Genomic DNA, 14,647 nt, shown 5'->3' with positions numbered 1-14,647 from the left:
GCAAAAGGCGTCATCAAAGAAAAAAAAAAAAAGAGAGGGAGAGAGAAAGAAAATAAAAGCAACACACACAATGACGTTTATTCCTTCTTACATCTGCCCCCGAAAAAAAAAAAAAAAGGCCATGTTTTCTGTTCTTTTTGTTTTTTTTTGTTCGTTCTTCTGTCTTCTTCCTTTATTCTCTTACTCTTTCATTGTTTTTAGAGAAAAAAAAAAGAAGCCTCCAGGCAAAATGAATGTTGCGGTGCTTTCAGTAGAATAAAAGCAAAGTCACTGATACCTTTCCTTTTTTTTTTCCTTTTTTCATCCTGCATTGCCTTCCCCCTTTGCAATCTGTTGTTTCCTGCCACGTCATTCCTTCTTATGGGTCTTCAGCTCCTCCTTCCTCGCCGGCCGCTTGGGCTGCGGCTGCAGGAACAGCCACACATCCAGACCACCCTTCTCCCGGTTAATCCACACACACATGGCCGCAAGCAGCCCGTAGAGAAGTAACGAGAGTAGCCCGCCACAGAAGACCCAATACAATACAGGTATCGTCCACAAAACAATTATACCAACAAAACCACGCCAAATCCCCACATCCCGCACAAAAAGAGAAAATTTTGTGCTATTAGGATGACGTGCCATTTCCTCATCTTCGTCATAAGTAAAAACGGTACAGTTTTCACCAAACACACTACGAACGTGGTGTGGCTCAAATCCCACTGGATTGCTGGCGTAAAACTGCGAGAGCAAAAATTCTTTTTTCGCAAAACAATCGTTCAGCCAAAGACTTAGGCCATCATCATCCGTGGGCACCACATCCAGCGCCCGCCTTTCCTCCCCCACAGACGGCGTATTCTCAGCCATGCGATGTCGCATGCATAGTATGTGAACCTTCTTTGGCATGCGGCCGTTGACAACTGAACACTCGGCTGGGCGTTCGCCGGGTACAAAATCCGTGTAGCCCATCGTCACATCCACAATCTCCTCAATATTTGCCGCACCAATCATATTTTTCATTGCCACAAATCCCTTGACGCGTGGGTTAAGAACGTGGTGGAAACGTGGCAAGCCATTTTGTGCTGCGTAGGCGTGGGACTTCTCAACGTTGCTCTCTGAAAGGTCCGTTCCTTCCGGGAAAAGCAGAATGGTGGCACCGCCGTTCTCACGGTAATGCACAATCACGTCATGCATTTTGGCCTCATCACTGGACCACTTTCGGGAAAGAAAAATGTAACGGAATAACTGCATGGACCATCCAAAGACGGGGATACGACTTAGCCCCGCCTTCAAGACAATGCGCAGCGTTCGCAGAACATTTGCCCGTGCGAGAAACGGAAACATCATCAGCCAGTCAATGCGCGAGCGGTGGTTGAGGATAATGAGTTTAAAATTGCCGGGTTGAGGTGGCGCAAACACATCAGCAATCCCTGACGGTGTTGTGGCGGACGTGGACACGATTGTGTACGCCAGGCGTAGCTTGAGCACGCACTCAAGAAATATGACGACAAACGCCAACCACTTCTCCTGCACGCCGTCGTACCAGGCAGCGCAAAGACGCATGAAATTCGTTGGAATAAATCCCGCAGTGAGTCGCACCAAAACAAGAACAGCAGCTGGCCAGATTGTGAAGAAGAAGGCGCTGACTGAAGCGACAGTCAGAGCGACGGCAAGAAAAAGACCAGAGGCCGTAACTGAGGCCATGAGAAAACAGGCAGCTACACTCCGTATGAATGGACCCAACAACAACAACAACAAAATGCAGGCAATCGCCGGTACGGATACACCCGCTCAATCTGAAGCTTCACGTAAAGCAAACGGAAACAGTCCCACCACCACCACCACCACCCCAAAAAAAGGTAGAAAAAGAAATCACAGCAAAAAAAAAAAAAAAAGGAAGCAAAGCGCGCAGAGAAAGAGAAAAAAAAAAGGGAAAAAAGGAAGGAGCTTCAGTAGATCCCCACCGCCGCCTCTAGAAGAACTCACTGTACATAAAGATTGGTTCCTCTTCCCTTTTAGGGAAAAACACATACCGCTCAAAAACATATATAGATAGGGAGACTACTGGAACTCCTCTACGCACACAACGTCTTTGCAAGTTTTGCCTCTACTTCTTGCCGGATCTTCTCTCTCTGCAACTCCTCCTTCATCGCTAACTCCTGCCTCTTGATGGCCCGTACGACATCCCGCACCTTTCCTTCCATGGCTGCCATGCATTCCTCCGCCACACCGCTTCCCCGAGTATCGAAAAAGCACAGAGTTGTGTTTTTCTTCACTGCCTGCAAGAGTAATTGGCTTGTCTCCAAACCAAGTGCCTTGTTACCTGCAATGTTCAATGATAGCAGTGACTCCTGCTTCGGTAACACCTCCGCGAGGGTGCGGGCGGTTTCATCGCCCAGAAGATTATGCGCGAGGTCCAGCACCTCCAGTGTGGTGTGTGTTGCAAGGCCATTGAAGATGGCCACACCGCCGGTTTCATCGGGGATGCGGTTAAGACGAAGATTGAGAACCCGCAGTCTCTTGTTCATTGTCAACGCCTCGCCGAGCGCAGTGGCGCCTTCTGATCGGATATGATTGTCATTTAAATAAAGCTCCTCAAGCGGCAGCTCTGGCTTGCAGAGCAGGAGAGCAAGCTGCCGTGCCCCCTCGTCGTCAATGCGGTTGGATGAAAAGTCAAGTACGACGATGGATGTGTTGTGGACAAGTCCGCCAAGAATTCCCTTCAATAACGAGCTGTTCAGCCTGTTGTTGGGAAGCCGCAGATACCGTAGCGGCGGGTACCTCATAAGCGCGCGGCGCAAATTGAGTGCATCCGACTCGCCAAATCCCATCATTTCCCACTCAAAGTTTGTCCCAGCGTTCTTCACGCCGATGGTTAAACGGATATCCTCCAAATGCGGCATGCGTGACAGGAGGGACTCGTAGAGGGCAAACCGCGTCACCTGGCAGGCAAGGTCCAACGTGTACACGTACTCCCTACACACCAGGCAGAGGTTGTCGAGCGCCTCCGCCTCCTCTGTCGTCATCTCGGGTAATCGCAGGGCGGTCAGGAAGTCGCTGAGCACACGCTCAAGAAAAAACTGCTTCCACCCCTCCCGTTTGGGTGGCAGAAGTTTCCCGCAGGACCGCTCGCCCAGCTGCCCAAACGACCACCGAGCCTCACAGCAGCGACGCCAGTACTCATCCGATCGCACCCGGGGGACAGTCACCGAGAAGGGCAAATCCGTCGACAGCCTCTCAATGACAACGTTGTACAACTTCGGGTGCTCCTCGCGCAATCCGTCAGCCTCAGGAAGTTGGGCAAAATTCGCCGCAATAATTTCCGCACATAAGGTAACAAGTTTTGGAACAAAATATGAATCTTTGCCCCACCGCCCTTGCTGCGGCCCAGCAGAGAGCGGCGACACAGGAAACTCCACCTCGCGCTGGCGCCCCTGCACTCGCACATGGTGAAACTCACTCTTCTGTACCGTCTTCTTTGACTTCATCCTCTCAACACCCTCAATCCCGCCTCACCCCTAACTCCACAGCACAAAATTCCTACGAACGCCGATAGCAAACACGACGCTTACAATAAAATACAAAAAAAAGGAAACGCCACAAGGAAACCAACAATAAACACAGAAACACACTCACAGACGCAGGCTAATGGCACATGTATCAACCAAAAGCACCTGCAAAATAACAAACGCAAAAAAAGGCAAAAGAGTATTCACCTGAGCCGCTAGCCAAATCCTAAAGTTATCCAAAGCAATCAAAACAAGAAGGGGAGAAAAAGAGGATAAATGGAGAGGCAAGGGATTCGCCACATCCTCAATGTTTTCGCCAAGTTAATATACATTTCAACTGCCACTCTCTTGACTTGCCGTACTTTTTTAAAAACAAAAATATTATTAATTAAAGTACATTGCGGTCCCCCAGTCACCAGACCCCGCCGCAGGAATAAGAATTGGGAAAAAAAGGTGGATGGGTGGGACGGCAAAAAATAAAGACAAACTCAATAAAAATTCCTCTTACCGTTATTGGTTCATTGACTCAGCCAACGCATTCTTCAAAAAAACACAAGATATAAGGGAAAATTTTCTTCTCGTTATACGACATGTTCACTATTCAATGATCGCCCGTGAGCTGTCCGTAGAAACGTGGCCAAATTTCCCGTCTCGAATAACGCTGTCGTGCGACATGGATTTTCTCCAAAGATTCGAATGCTCAGTGGTAAACGACGAGGGCATTCCCACAACATGTGCGATAGATTTCCCGTGGACCGTCGGGGGCTCAGCGGCTGGTGGAGGTTGCCGTAGAGGAGTGGCTGAAGGGCTATGGCTGTCATTGGGGCCTGCAGAGTTGCGTTGTCCGTTTTTTGCTCGTTGATACGCTTGGCATTTTCGGTAGTGACCTGCGCGTGAGGCACTTGTTTTGAAGACCGTGGAGCTGTCGCAGAAACACATGTGAGGCCTTCTGCAACGATTGGAGTGCCAGGGTTAGTGCGTCGGGCGTGTGCCTTCATATTGTGGACGGACGAGAAGAGTCTGCCACCGATTGGGCAGGGCGACGTTGATCCGCTGCTCGTCATTCTCCGAAGAGTTGCAGTCGACACGCCAGGTGGAGGTTCCGGAGAAGGTCGGGGCGGTCCTGCCTCTTCAGTGAGGGAGGGACGGCACCACCGACATGAAGGGTTCCTTGTGATCCGCAGGGCGCGTGCAGGCCTGTCGAAGAGTGGGCAGGAGTCGCAATGCACCCGCGCACAAAGTCGTGATTCGACGCCCGATGCCTGCCTGGGCACCAGGAATGTTTTTTGTTTTTTTCCTTTACACCAACGAGCCCCCGGCGTGCGGTGTGTGCGGCTTCTTCTCCCTCCTGGACTTCCTTCCAGTACAACCTCTTGACGGCGGCAAGGAAGTCCACGTGCCAGATTGGGCCGCCCTCCTGCGGGAGGGATTGTGCAGTCGTGGCTTTTTCGTCAGCGGCCTCATTGCGTGGGATACCGCAGTGCGATGGGGAGAAGACACATTCTACAGAGTGACCTCGCTTTACCAAGGAAAACAGCATAATCCAAATTTACTCAGTAATGCGGCTTCGCACGGCCAGTGGAACGACGCGGAGTGTCTCAATTGCCGAGAGGGAGTCCGTTTCCTCCAGCATTCGTGTGGGCGATTGGGATGTTTCCAGACAAGGAGGTATGAGATGTCTAAAGCCATTTTCAGTGGCAATGCACTCTGCCCCATATGAGCATGCGAGGCTGCCAGCTGCTGCACGATGTACCCCCACGGGGAGATCATTTGTCGTGGTGGAGTCATATAATAGCGCAGCGGATCCAGATGCGAGTGCAGCGAGAGACGAAGGACCGTCCGTCCATAATTCAAAATCGTAATCTCCTAGAGAGGAGTAAATAGAATAAAAAGCCGTGCGTCTGACATCGTCAGAGACGTCTTGGGCAAAGCGTGGCTGATTAAATTCCACATTATTGCAGCTCACAGTGTCCCAGGGGAAAATACGATGTTGGGCAAGAGGCGCGCGATTGTGGTTGTGGGGTGTCCCAATAATGTTACAGACGCGGTGTAATCCATTAATAACAGCATCTCTTGGAAGCGGGATCGATGCCGCCGCTCTTCATGCATGGACAGAGGCATAGGTTCCGAGTAGATAAGGGAACGCAAATCCTCGTGATCATGGAGGCGTATATAGCGTTCTTATTTTGTGAGCGCACGACGCCAGAGTATCTTCCGGAGCCGAAGAAGATTGCCTTCCAAGCAGACGGATGTATTATCTGTAGATGCGCTCAGGCCAAGAATGTTTTACTACCGTCGCGGTACCGTGCCTCCATATTATGGAAGTAATTGGGGCGAGTCACGGGACACTTGCCCCGCCACAATATAGTGACACACCATGAACGTATACAATCAAAAAGGATCGCACGGTGTGATGGGACGCACCAGCTTGTGCGACCAGCCGCAGCTGATAGCAGCGTAGCATGGACTGCTTTGCAGCGGTAGAAGCATGCGTAACAGAATTAAGAAGTCGATCAATCGTGTTGCCCAGCAAGCGCACTGGGCGTGACTGAATACGCGGGTTCCCGCTAACAAGATGGAGATCGAACATGTCCTCGTCAGACCGTGTGTGTGTGAAGAGATGTGGAATAGAGCAGCTTCGCTCTTAGCGACGTTGATTTTTAGGCTGTGCTCGGCAGCCCATGTGGCCACAAGAGACAAGAGCGGTCGCATTGCCGCAGCACAGGCATGGATGTCCGCACCTGAGGCAACAAGTGTGTGTTCGTCAGCTTACATGAATGCGGCGGCAGAATAGATACTACCCATGCGGTGCAGCAGATCATCCACACAGTAGAGGGAGAGTTAGGGTCCCGGGACGCTGCCATGTGGTGCTCCAGTTGAGGCGAGTTGTTTCCGGGAGTGCTGTTCGCGAGTGCATACCCTAACATGGCGGCCCCGCAGGCTGTTATTCAACCAGCGTTTGGTTCGAGGGCGAAGGCGCGGAAGTCTGTCAAGCATGCCGAATAATTTCCCATGGTCAATGGTGTCGAACGCAGTCGGAAAGTCAATCGAGACCACAAGCAAGCGATGGCGACGAGGGCGTCGTGTGGGGACGTCGTCTCCAGGGCGCTCATACTCCACAATGCTGAACTCATTCAATCCACGAGTAATTTGTCGATAACAAGTGCCACCACGTCCGACGTAGAACGCGGAGTTGCAAATCCAAAGTTGACGTGGGTGTTGCGGCAATAACGCTGACAGACGGCGGTGAATCATTCCTTCGGTTAACTTTGGCAAAACAGAGAGCAGCGTGATGGGTCTGTGACTCTCTGGGCGGCATGGATCCTTCCCAGGTTTGGGGATGGGAATAGCGTCTCCCATTTTCCAGGAGCCAGGCAGGCTGCCGTTTGCGAAGGAGTTGTGGATCATCGTTCTAAGTGTGCCGCGCGCAACGGGCCCGAGACGGTGCAGGAATTCATTCAACATGTCTTCGGGGCCAGGGGCTGAGCCAAGCAAAGAGTCACGGATGGTCACGTCAAGTACATACGGTGGGAAAGGTCGATCCATTTCCCAGCCACCAGGAACCAAAGGAGTGCAGCGAGCAGCGGCAGCAGTATAAGGCGGTATGGCACGTGAATCCGCACAAAATGACGGACAAGCAGATTTGCCTGTTGCCGAGGCGTGGCGCAAACGCGGCCAGGTTCAGTGCGGAGCACAACCGATTCCAAAGGATGAGGGTGCGGCGCCGCCACGCCGTGAAGATATTGCCACCTCGGGCTGGATGAAGCTCCAAGTCTTTTCGCGCGGGCCTCCAGAAACACAGCGGAGCAACGGCGTAAGGCTTGATTTCGTTCCTCCCTTCTTTCGGGTACATTCGGCTCAAAGTAGGCTGTCTCCAGGTGAGGCAATGCGTGTGCTTCGTGTGCTGCTTCGGCGGCGGACTCGGCCTGTTCCATTTCGTGTGTCCATATCTTTTTGGAGTTTTCACGGCTGCCGCGCGGGATGTGGCGCTCAGCTGCTCGTACGATGCCTCCGCGAGGATCCAACCACGTGGACGCGGTGGCAAGGAGTGTTTCACACAACGATGTAAAAAAGCAGGCCAATCCGCTTTACGCAGGGCAAAGGTGGCTTTCTTCCGTCAAGGCAGCGAGTTGGCTAGTCGTGGAGTCCCATCGTCCATCTCTACCAAGTAAGATATCAAGCAGTGGTCCGAGTCCATGTAAGGGGCGAATGTCCAGTGGGAGATGCGTAGGGCGCAATACGCAGTCACTTCAGGGGACGAGGCATTACGATGTGTGATCCGTGTTGCCTGTGTCGGGTAATTTGCCAGCCCAAAATCCATATCAATTGGAACACCGGCGAAATTATCGCCTCCAGTCCTTGATGGTGCATATGACTGTCCCAGAGTTCACGATGTAAATTCGGGTCACCCGCGATAATCTCTTCGGGCACAAGCGACAAACGATATTGATAAATGCGGTTTCTTGAACAGTTTCCATGGGAGGGTTGTAGAGATTCGCCACGCAAATGCTGCGACAGCCCGGTGGAAATACACGGACAGCAATGGTCTCCAGGAGGTCAGTGCCAGGGAGCGACAGGCGCTCGCACGGTAGAGAGTGGCGCACCAGAACGGCAACGCCACCACCGCGCCAAGTGGGGGCCCGATAAAAGTCATTATAGCCAGATAATCTTCTGGGCCGCTGGCCGAATCCTCAGGTTATATATAATAGAAGACAAACAGATAGAAATAAGAAGGGATGAATGGAACAGGAGTGGATTCACCATATCCTCAAGGTGTAAAAGCTAGGAAGTGTATATTTATATATCATCCGTTAGCCACAGTCGCGGCCCGCTCACTCTATTCGGATGGGATGTATATATTTTTATTTATTTACTTATTTATTTCTTACGAAGTGGCAGACTTTGGTTTCTTCCAACCAAAGGGACGCCGCCGCATGGTGGGAATCAAAAGAGGGTGGGTGGGAAGGCAAAATAAAAATAGGAGTTATCCAGCCGCCATCGCCTCCCTGCTCCCCTGAAGTCGTGTTCTTCCAAGAATTCATACGATAGAAAAGTGTCGTAAGGAGGAGCATTCCTTTTATCAGGATACATACACATTAATTAGGGCAGCCAGCCCTCCCACGATCATTCTTTTCAAAAACTCCTAAAAAATTTATTCACCACGTCTCTCCGGTTATTTGTTTTCTGGAGAAGAACGGTGTCAGGTTGATGCTGCCCCAATCGCGCGGCAGATGCAATCTTTTTACGGACACGAGGCCCGCAATGTTACGCTGCCAATTAGTGATGTAGCCATTCTCCTCGGTGCCAGGGTTCTTGTGGACGTCACCGCAATGGGTGATATCAACGGAGTGACCGCTGCGAAACGGTCGCGCACTTTTTCCGACAGTCTGCAGGCAGACCGCCTCACCTCCCCGCACCGGGCATGGCGTGGAACACTCTCGAGGGGTGGAGTCGTCTTGGTCTCCGTCGTGCTCGCAGCAACGCCCTGCTGCGCAGTTCCTATATGCAGCCAAGGCCCAACACCGCGACAATGTACGAATTCATCGTTGGGGTAGGAAGGAAATCATCAAAAAAAACATATTCGTTTTAACGGAACATTATATATGTATATATATATGTATATGTATATAATAATTTAGTTAGCCAGCACTCCTCGAAAACATTCACTTCACAGCCGCCTACAAAAGAAAAAAAACGACAAATAAAAAGGACGGTGTAATAATTAAAACAAATCAACGCTTTGTACCCTCCATATGCCACTGTAGTACGGAGTCAATTTACTCCGCAGTAAGCACTAAAACGTCTTCGCCGTGAATGAGAGTTAATACGTCTCCCTCAAGACGGACATCCATTCCAGCTGCAAACCCATTACGAAGGAAATTCTCCATTCCCATAAAAAACGGTGGTGCCAAAGATAAAGTAGAAGCCATTCCCCCAGTAAGCTTGCCATCTCGATACTCCATGAAACCGCTCATTACATTGACCACCAAGGCACGGACCTCCACGTCATTTTGGGCACGCGAGAACCTCATCCTAAACCGACGTACTTCATTTCTAAGATCCAATCCGTTGAACTTCGTCAGCAACCAATTGCCAAAAAGCCCATCAGGGATGGACGACATGGCGTGCAGATTGGCTGTTACCCTTCACTTCGCTGAAAATTGTGTATGCTGCGCGCAAAACCGCAAAAAAAAAAGGGAAAGAAAAAGACGGAGGCAACGGTGCACAGGCAGCACAGGCACTCACGCTGCAGCACGGACACACCATGCAAGGCGCACACCAGCGCACATGTCTCGGCACATCTGAAGTGCCGCGCGAAGGAAAGACTCGGTGCCAGGGGACGAATGTCAAGAACCACAGACCCCAACGGCAGCGAGTCGTCGGCAGCAGCTGACGCGTCGCCATGCACAGGGAGCAGCACAGCAGCACTCGTGCGCGCAGAAGGAGGGCCTTCCTCCTGCTCACGTAGGCTCTCAAACACATCGACAGCGCGTCTCTCCACACGCTTCTGGGACTCGCTCCCGGTCGCCCCAAACAGGGGAAGCATCAGGTTTGCCTGCGCGCCAACACACTCCACGCCCGCAGCTGTTCGGAAAAGAAAAATCCACGAAAGACGGCGGAGTGGTGCAGACGCGTGTGGCGAACAATGCCCAGAGTGTCGTGGCCGTCCCCCACCAACCACAAATCACTCCGCGCCATCCCGCAGGCGGGGTCACAAATACACCGCAGTCGGTTGCCGGTGAGCAGAGAGCGCATGTCCACAGCACCAGGCCACTGCACGAACAAATCCTCGGCCACAACGCCCCCACCGCCACCGCCTCGACATCCGTCTCTGCAAGCCTGCAGGCACCGCCTGTGCAACTGGGAGTGCACCGAAAGCCATTTACCAGCAGGACGCGCACAGAGACATTCGGGACGCCGGCAGGAACGGACTCACTAAGAGAGTCGCACTGCGCCCGCAACGTCTGCATGGCGGTGCGCCAGCCCAACAACACATGCGCAACGTCGCCAAACTTGCAAAGGTCAAAAACGGCGTCCGGGCGCAGATGCACAATGAGGCACCGCAGCCGCCCACACACACACAACTCCTTCCGCCGGCCGAGGTCGGAGAAGCCACCGCCCCTTCAGCGGCTCGCTCAGCCAACACACGCGCCCGCCGCCGTGAGAACTCGGCGTACCGCTCGTTTCGAAGAGCACCCATCTCCGCATGCGCAGCACCGGTCGCAGCCCCCCGAAGCGCATCCTCCTCCGCCCTGTTGCGCTCCACAAGCCCTCTCACCTCCTCATCAAGTGCCCCCGCCTTCTCCGCACACTCACGCAAAAGCCTCTGGATGCTGCTGCACGCCTCAGCACACATGGCGCGAGCAAAGCCACGCACGTCAAGCGACCCGCCGTCAGCCACCCTCCCCAGCGCGGCGTCGACATCGTCAGGCGATGCCACGCCAAGCACCCACGCAAACACACAAAACAAATCCAGAGAAAGGGGAAGAAAGAAGAAATCCACACAATCCAACTGCACTCGACCAAACAACTGTCGCTCACACAGGCCGCACCACCAACTGCAACAAACCACACACGCCACGCATCACAAAAATTTTAAAGGGTAAAAAACAAAAAAAAAATATGAGAAAAAACAAGAATACAAGTAAAACAAATAAAACGCTCTTTTGACCTCCGCTGTTCACTGTTGTGCGGAGTCGGGTTGGGCCACAAAGAAAAAGGTGTTCCCGCCTTGAGAGAAGGTCATCGTAGCTTCTTCCATAAGGACGTTCATTCCAGCTTCAAATCCAGCAACAAATGCTTCCTCAATCTCTTCTAAAAGGCCTTCTCCCGCAATCATTGTTGAAACCAGAGGTCCAGTAAGCGTGCCATGCCCATACTCCAGTGTGCCGGACATTACGTTGACGATTACAACGCGAACCTGCAGCATTTCTCCGGCAGCTTCCAACTTTATCGTGGAAATATTTCATTCTTCCTCTGGAGCATCGCTTCCTTTGGCCTGGCCCAGCCCGTAGGCGCCAAGACTGTCTTTCTCATCGGGTGCCAGGTTGAGCCGGTTGCTTTTCTTTTTCTTTGTGGGAATTGTTGGCTTAGATTCTACGGGGCAGATTATATGGCAATGGAGTTATCGCCAAGTTGCGTGAAAACGCATGCGTGTGGCTTTTCAAAGGCTTTAAGGTGGGATTTGATAACGGTGTCAGCCTCAAATACAAAATAAGAGACAACTCAATCGCTCTGGTTGTTGAGCAAACCTCCTTTTTTAAGGGCAACGGTATCCAATGATGCATGAAGTGTGTGGTTAGAAATGTGAGAGAACGGTATTTTACGTCTTTTAGACTCATTTGCCGCTAATGACCCACATCTTTTTTTTTGGCGTCAAGTTTATCAAATATCATTGTTATTATTGTTTTTCTGATTTCATGGGGCGTAGTCAACATCAGTAATTAAAGAGAACGCGTCGTTAGTAGACGTCAAACGTTTCATTAAGTCCGTGACGGCACCCAGAATAACACAGATCATAAAAACAAAAAAACATTATCTTCGCTGCAGCAGCAAGCACCGTCTGATGGCAGCATTGTGCGCCTGTTCTTTCAGTAGAAATCTGAAGCCCGGTCCAATGAAAATTGCAGCTACGTTTGCCGCAGCTTTGCATCTTCAACAAAAATCCATGCGAATCGTTTCTTTCCGGGGCATTCCGAGAAGATAAAAATGCCAAACAAAACACCTGGACGAAGTGCTGTCGCCGCAACAACGGGTCTTAACTCATTTCCCTCCGACTTCCATCGGTGTCTCTGCACAACAGCCACGCAGAAAAAAAAGAGCGTCCGTTCCCATTGAGTGGGTGTGCAGAGGAGCCCATCTCCCTCGTTGGAAGGGCTGCGGCAAAACATCATAGGAAACCATCCCAGAGAGTCGCGTGCTGTAAAACAACTGCACTGAAAGAGAAGAAAAGAGGAAAAGTAAAAAGGCAATAATCCACAGGCCAGAAAATGATCAAATAATAAAACCAGCAAAAAAACAAAGCCAAAAATTTGTTCAAGGGGTATTTGTGCGTGGGAGAGAGCATCCTGGGAAGCATCCACGGGCCCTCGCTGCTGAGCAAATCTTTTCGGTTCCTCTTCAGGTGAAGCTATGCCTGGGAAAAGAGCCTTTCCGCCCCAAAGTGGAGGCTGAAGCAATATCACCAAAAAGAAAGACTTCTTTACGTCTCGACCACTTGCTGCGTAATTCAGAAAAGCAGCTCAAAAAGTTTTAAAAGCTCAAAAGAAAAAGATGCGTCTCTTTCCACTGTGGGAGTTGACTGGCTCGTGCAATGTCGGGGCTAAAACCGTGCTGTATCGTGCGGTCTCAAGCAAGGCTATTTTCTCCGCAATGACGAGGCACACAAATAAGCGACCGGTATTTAGAGAGACGCTGTGCAAAGAGAGAGTCATGCTCTGCATGCAGGGACCACAAAATCGGGGAATCCCACTTTCCTTGTGAAACCCACCACTGCGCGCGTCGGGAAATTCAACACAAAGAAGCGGGGCGTGGCCAATCGTGCAATGCTCCCTGGGAAGCCGCTCCATAGGGCAGGAAGGCCTGTTCCCCCGCCTGTCAACCGACAGAGGCAAAGAAAACGCGTCCTTTTTCGGTACACCGATGCGGACTGAGGCCCTCCAGAACGCGCATCCACGCCGTTCTCCCGCTCTTCCAATTACAGCTCTCCGCCATCTGTTTGGCGGCGGAACAGGGAATCCATTGATTATTCATTGAGAAAATGCATGTCGTATCGGGGGCGTAAAATAGTGGTGGTGCCAGAGTGGACGACGCGGTGGTTTTCCCAATTCGAGTATTCGCCTGGGCTGCTGGCCTGATCCTAAACCTAACTAAAGAAGAGAAACAAGATAGGGAGAGGAGGTAAACGGAGATGAAGTCAATTCGCCTCACTGTTTTCTCCATGCATATATTTATATATTCGGACGGCCACCCTCGTGGCACTCCGCACTCTGTTGGGATTAGAAAAATCATTCCCTACGAAGTGGCAGACTTTGGGGTCCTCCAACCAGAGGGACACCGCCGCGAGGACAAGAATTGAGAAAGGGCGGGTCGGATGGTAAAACCAAAATAAATAATTTCATCCCACCGTTGTTGGTTCCCCGGTTCCTTAAGTCGTACTCTTCGGAAAATTCATAAGAAAATAATCTTCTGGGCCGCTGGCCGAATCCTCAGGTTATATATAATAGAAGACAAACAGATAGAAATAAGAAGGGATGAATGGAACAGGAGTGGATTCACCATATCCTCAAGGTGTAAAAGCTAGGAAGTGTATATTTATATATCATCCGTTAGCCACAGTCGCGGCCCGCTCACTCTATTCGGATGGGATGTATATTTTTTATTTATTTATTTATTTATTTCTTACGAAGTGGCAGACTTTGGGTTCTTCCAACCAAAGGGACGCCGCCGCATGGTGGGAATCAAAAGAGGGTGGGTGGGAAGGCAAAATAAAAATAAGAGTTATCCAGCCGCCATCGCCTCCCTGCTCCCCTGAAGTCGTGTTCTTCCAAGAATTCATACGATAGAAAAGTGTCGTAAGGAGGAGCATTCCTTTTATCAGGATACATACACATTAATTAGGGCAGCCAGCCCTCCCACGATCATCATTTTCAAATGCTCCTAAAAAAGGAAAAAACGAGGTTACAAGTAAAACAAATAAAACGCTCTTTTGCCCTCCGCTGTTCACTGTTGTGAGGAGTCGGTTTGGGCCACAAAGAAAAAGGTGTTCCCGCCTTGAGAGAAGATCATCCCAGCTTCTTCAATAAGGACGTTCATTCCAGCTTCAAATCCAGCACCAAATGCTTGCTCAATCTGCATATGTAACGGTGGTCCAAGCATTCGTGTTGAAACCAAATGTCCATAAAGCTGGCCATCTCGGTACTCCAGTAAGCCGTTCAGTATGTTAGTAATTTGAATATCAAGGTACACAAGTCCTCCTGCAGGTTCCAATAACATCAAAAACGGTCCTCCTTGATCTGAAAGATCCAATCCGTTGAACGTCGTCAGCAACCAATTGCCAAAAAGCTCATCAGGGATGGACGACATGGCGTGCAGATTGGCTGTTACCCTTCACTTCGCTGAAAATTGTGTATGCTGCGCGCCAAACCGCAAAAAAAAAA

General features: G+C 50.9%; 5 protein-coding genes and 1 pseudogene across 5 annotated transcripts, besides 20 other annotated features; all 6 read right to left on the bottom strand.

The window, feature by feature from the left end:
• Positions 1-4,567: part of a sequence feature (heterozygous, non-Esmeraldo-like haplotype) that runs on past the window's edge.
• Positions 16-62: a sequence feature (T-rich).
• Positions 125-199: a sequence feature (A-rich).
• On the bottom strand, positions 349-1,683 carry Tc00.1047053511755.50 (hypothetical protein, conserved; the record flags this gene model as incomplete). The annotated part of the gene is made up of 1 exon (XM_809307.1): positions 349-1,683. One exon carries the CDS (start codon positions 1,681-1,683, stop codon positions 349-351), a length of 1,335 nt encoding a protein of 444 aa, XP_814400.1.
• Positions 1,809-1,828: a microsatellite.
• Positions 1,831-1,922: a sequence feature (T-rich).
• Positions 2,055-3,467, bottom strand: Tc00.1047053511755.40 (hypothetical protein, conserved; the record flags this gene model as incomplete). Its single annotated transcript, XM_809306.1, has 1 exon — positions 2,055-3,467. One exon carries the CDS (start codon positions 3,465-3,467, stop codon positions 2,055-2,057), a length of 1,413 nt encoding a protein of 470 aa, XP_814399.1.
• Positions 3,851-3,881: a sequence feature (AT_rich).
• Positions 3,867-3,975: a mobile genetic element.
• Positions 4,157-8,116: a mobile genetic element.
• Positions 4,568-7,879: a sequence feature (areas not merged during assembly with more than two copies in the genome that could not be assigned to a particular haplotype).
• Positions 7,880-10,368: a sequence feature (heterozygous, non-Esmeraldo-like haplotype).
• Positions 8,152-8,633: a mobile genetic element.
• Positions 8,350-8,372: a microsatellite.
• Positions 9,089-9,117: a microsatellite.
• Tc00.1047053511755.28 (hypothetical protein, conserved) lies at positions 9,266-9,610 on the bottom strand (the record flags this gene model as incomplete). The annotated part of the gene is made up of 1 exon (XM_809314.1): positions 9,266-9,610. One exon carries the CDS (start codon positions 9,608-9,610, stop codon positions 9,266-9,268), a length of 345 nt encoding a protein of 114 aa, XP_814407.1.
• Tc00.1047053511755.24 lies at positions 9,730-10,929 on the bottom strand (annotated as a pseudogene).
• Positions 10,369-13,402: a sequence feature (areas not merged during assembly with more than two copies in the genome that could not be assigned to a particular haplotype).
• Positions 11,094-11,148: a sequence feature (T-rich).
• Tc00.1047053511755.19 (hypothetical protein, conserved) lies at positions 11,170-11,418 on the bottom strand (the record flags this gene model as incomplete). Its single annotated transcript, XM_809312.1, has 1 exon — positions 11,170-11,418. The coding sequence occupies one exon, from the start codon at positions 11,416-11,418 to the stop codon at positions 11,170-11,172; it is 249 nt and encodes an 82-aa protein (XP_814405.1).
• Positions 13,329-14,149: a mobile genetic element.
• Positions 13,403-13,812: a sequence feature (heterozygous, non-Esmeraldo-like haplotype).
• Positions 13,813-14,383: a sequence feature (areas merged during assembly that could not be assigned to a particular haplotype. This can correspond to areas where the two haplotypes were merged or to regions with more than two copies in the genome that were merged during assembly.).
• Positions 13,861-13,888: a microsatellite.
• Positions 14,211-14,573, bottom strand: Tc00.1047053511755.10 (hypothetical protein, conserved; the record flags this gene model as incomplete). Its single annotated transcript, XM_809305.1, has 1 exon — positions 14,211-14,573. One exon carries the CDS (start codon positions 14,571-14,573, stop codon positions 14,211-14,213), a length of 363 nt encoding a protein of 120 aa, XP_814398.1.
• Positions 14,384-14,647: a sequence feature (heterozygous, Esmeraldo-like haplotype).

Source organism: Trypanosoma cruzi, genomic scaffold, assembly GCF_000209065.1.
Source record: "Trypanosoma cruzi strain CL Brener 1047053517163 genomic scaffold, whole genome shotgun sequence".
Lineage (NCBI taxonomy): Eukaryota > Euglenozoa > Kinetoplastea > Trypanosomatida > Trypanosomatidae > Trypanosoma > Trypanosoma cruzi.
This window is presented reverse-complemented; position numbering and strand designations above follow the sequence as displayed.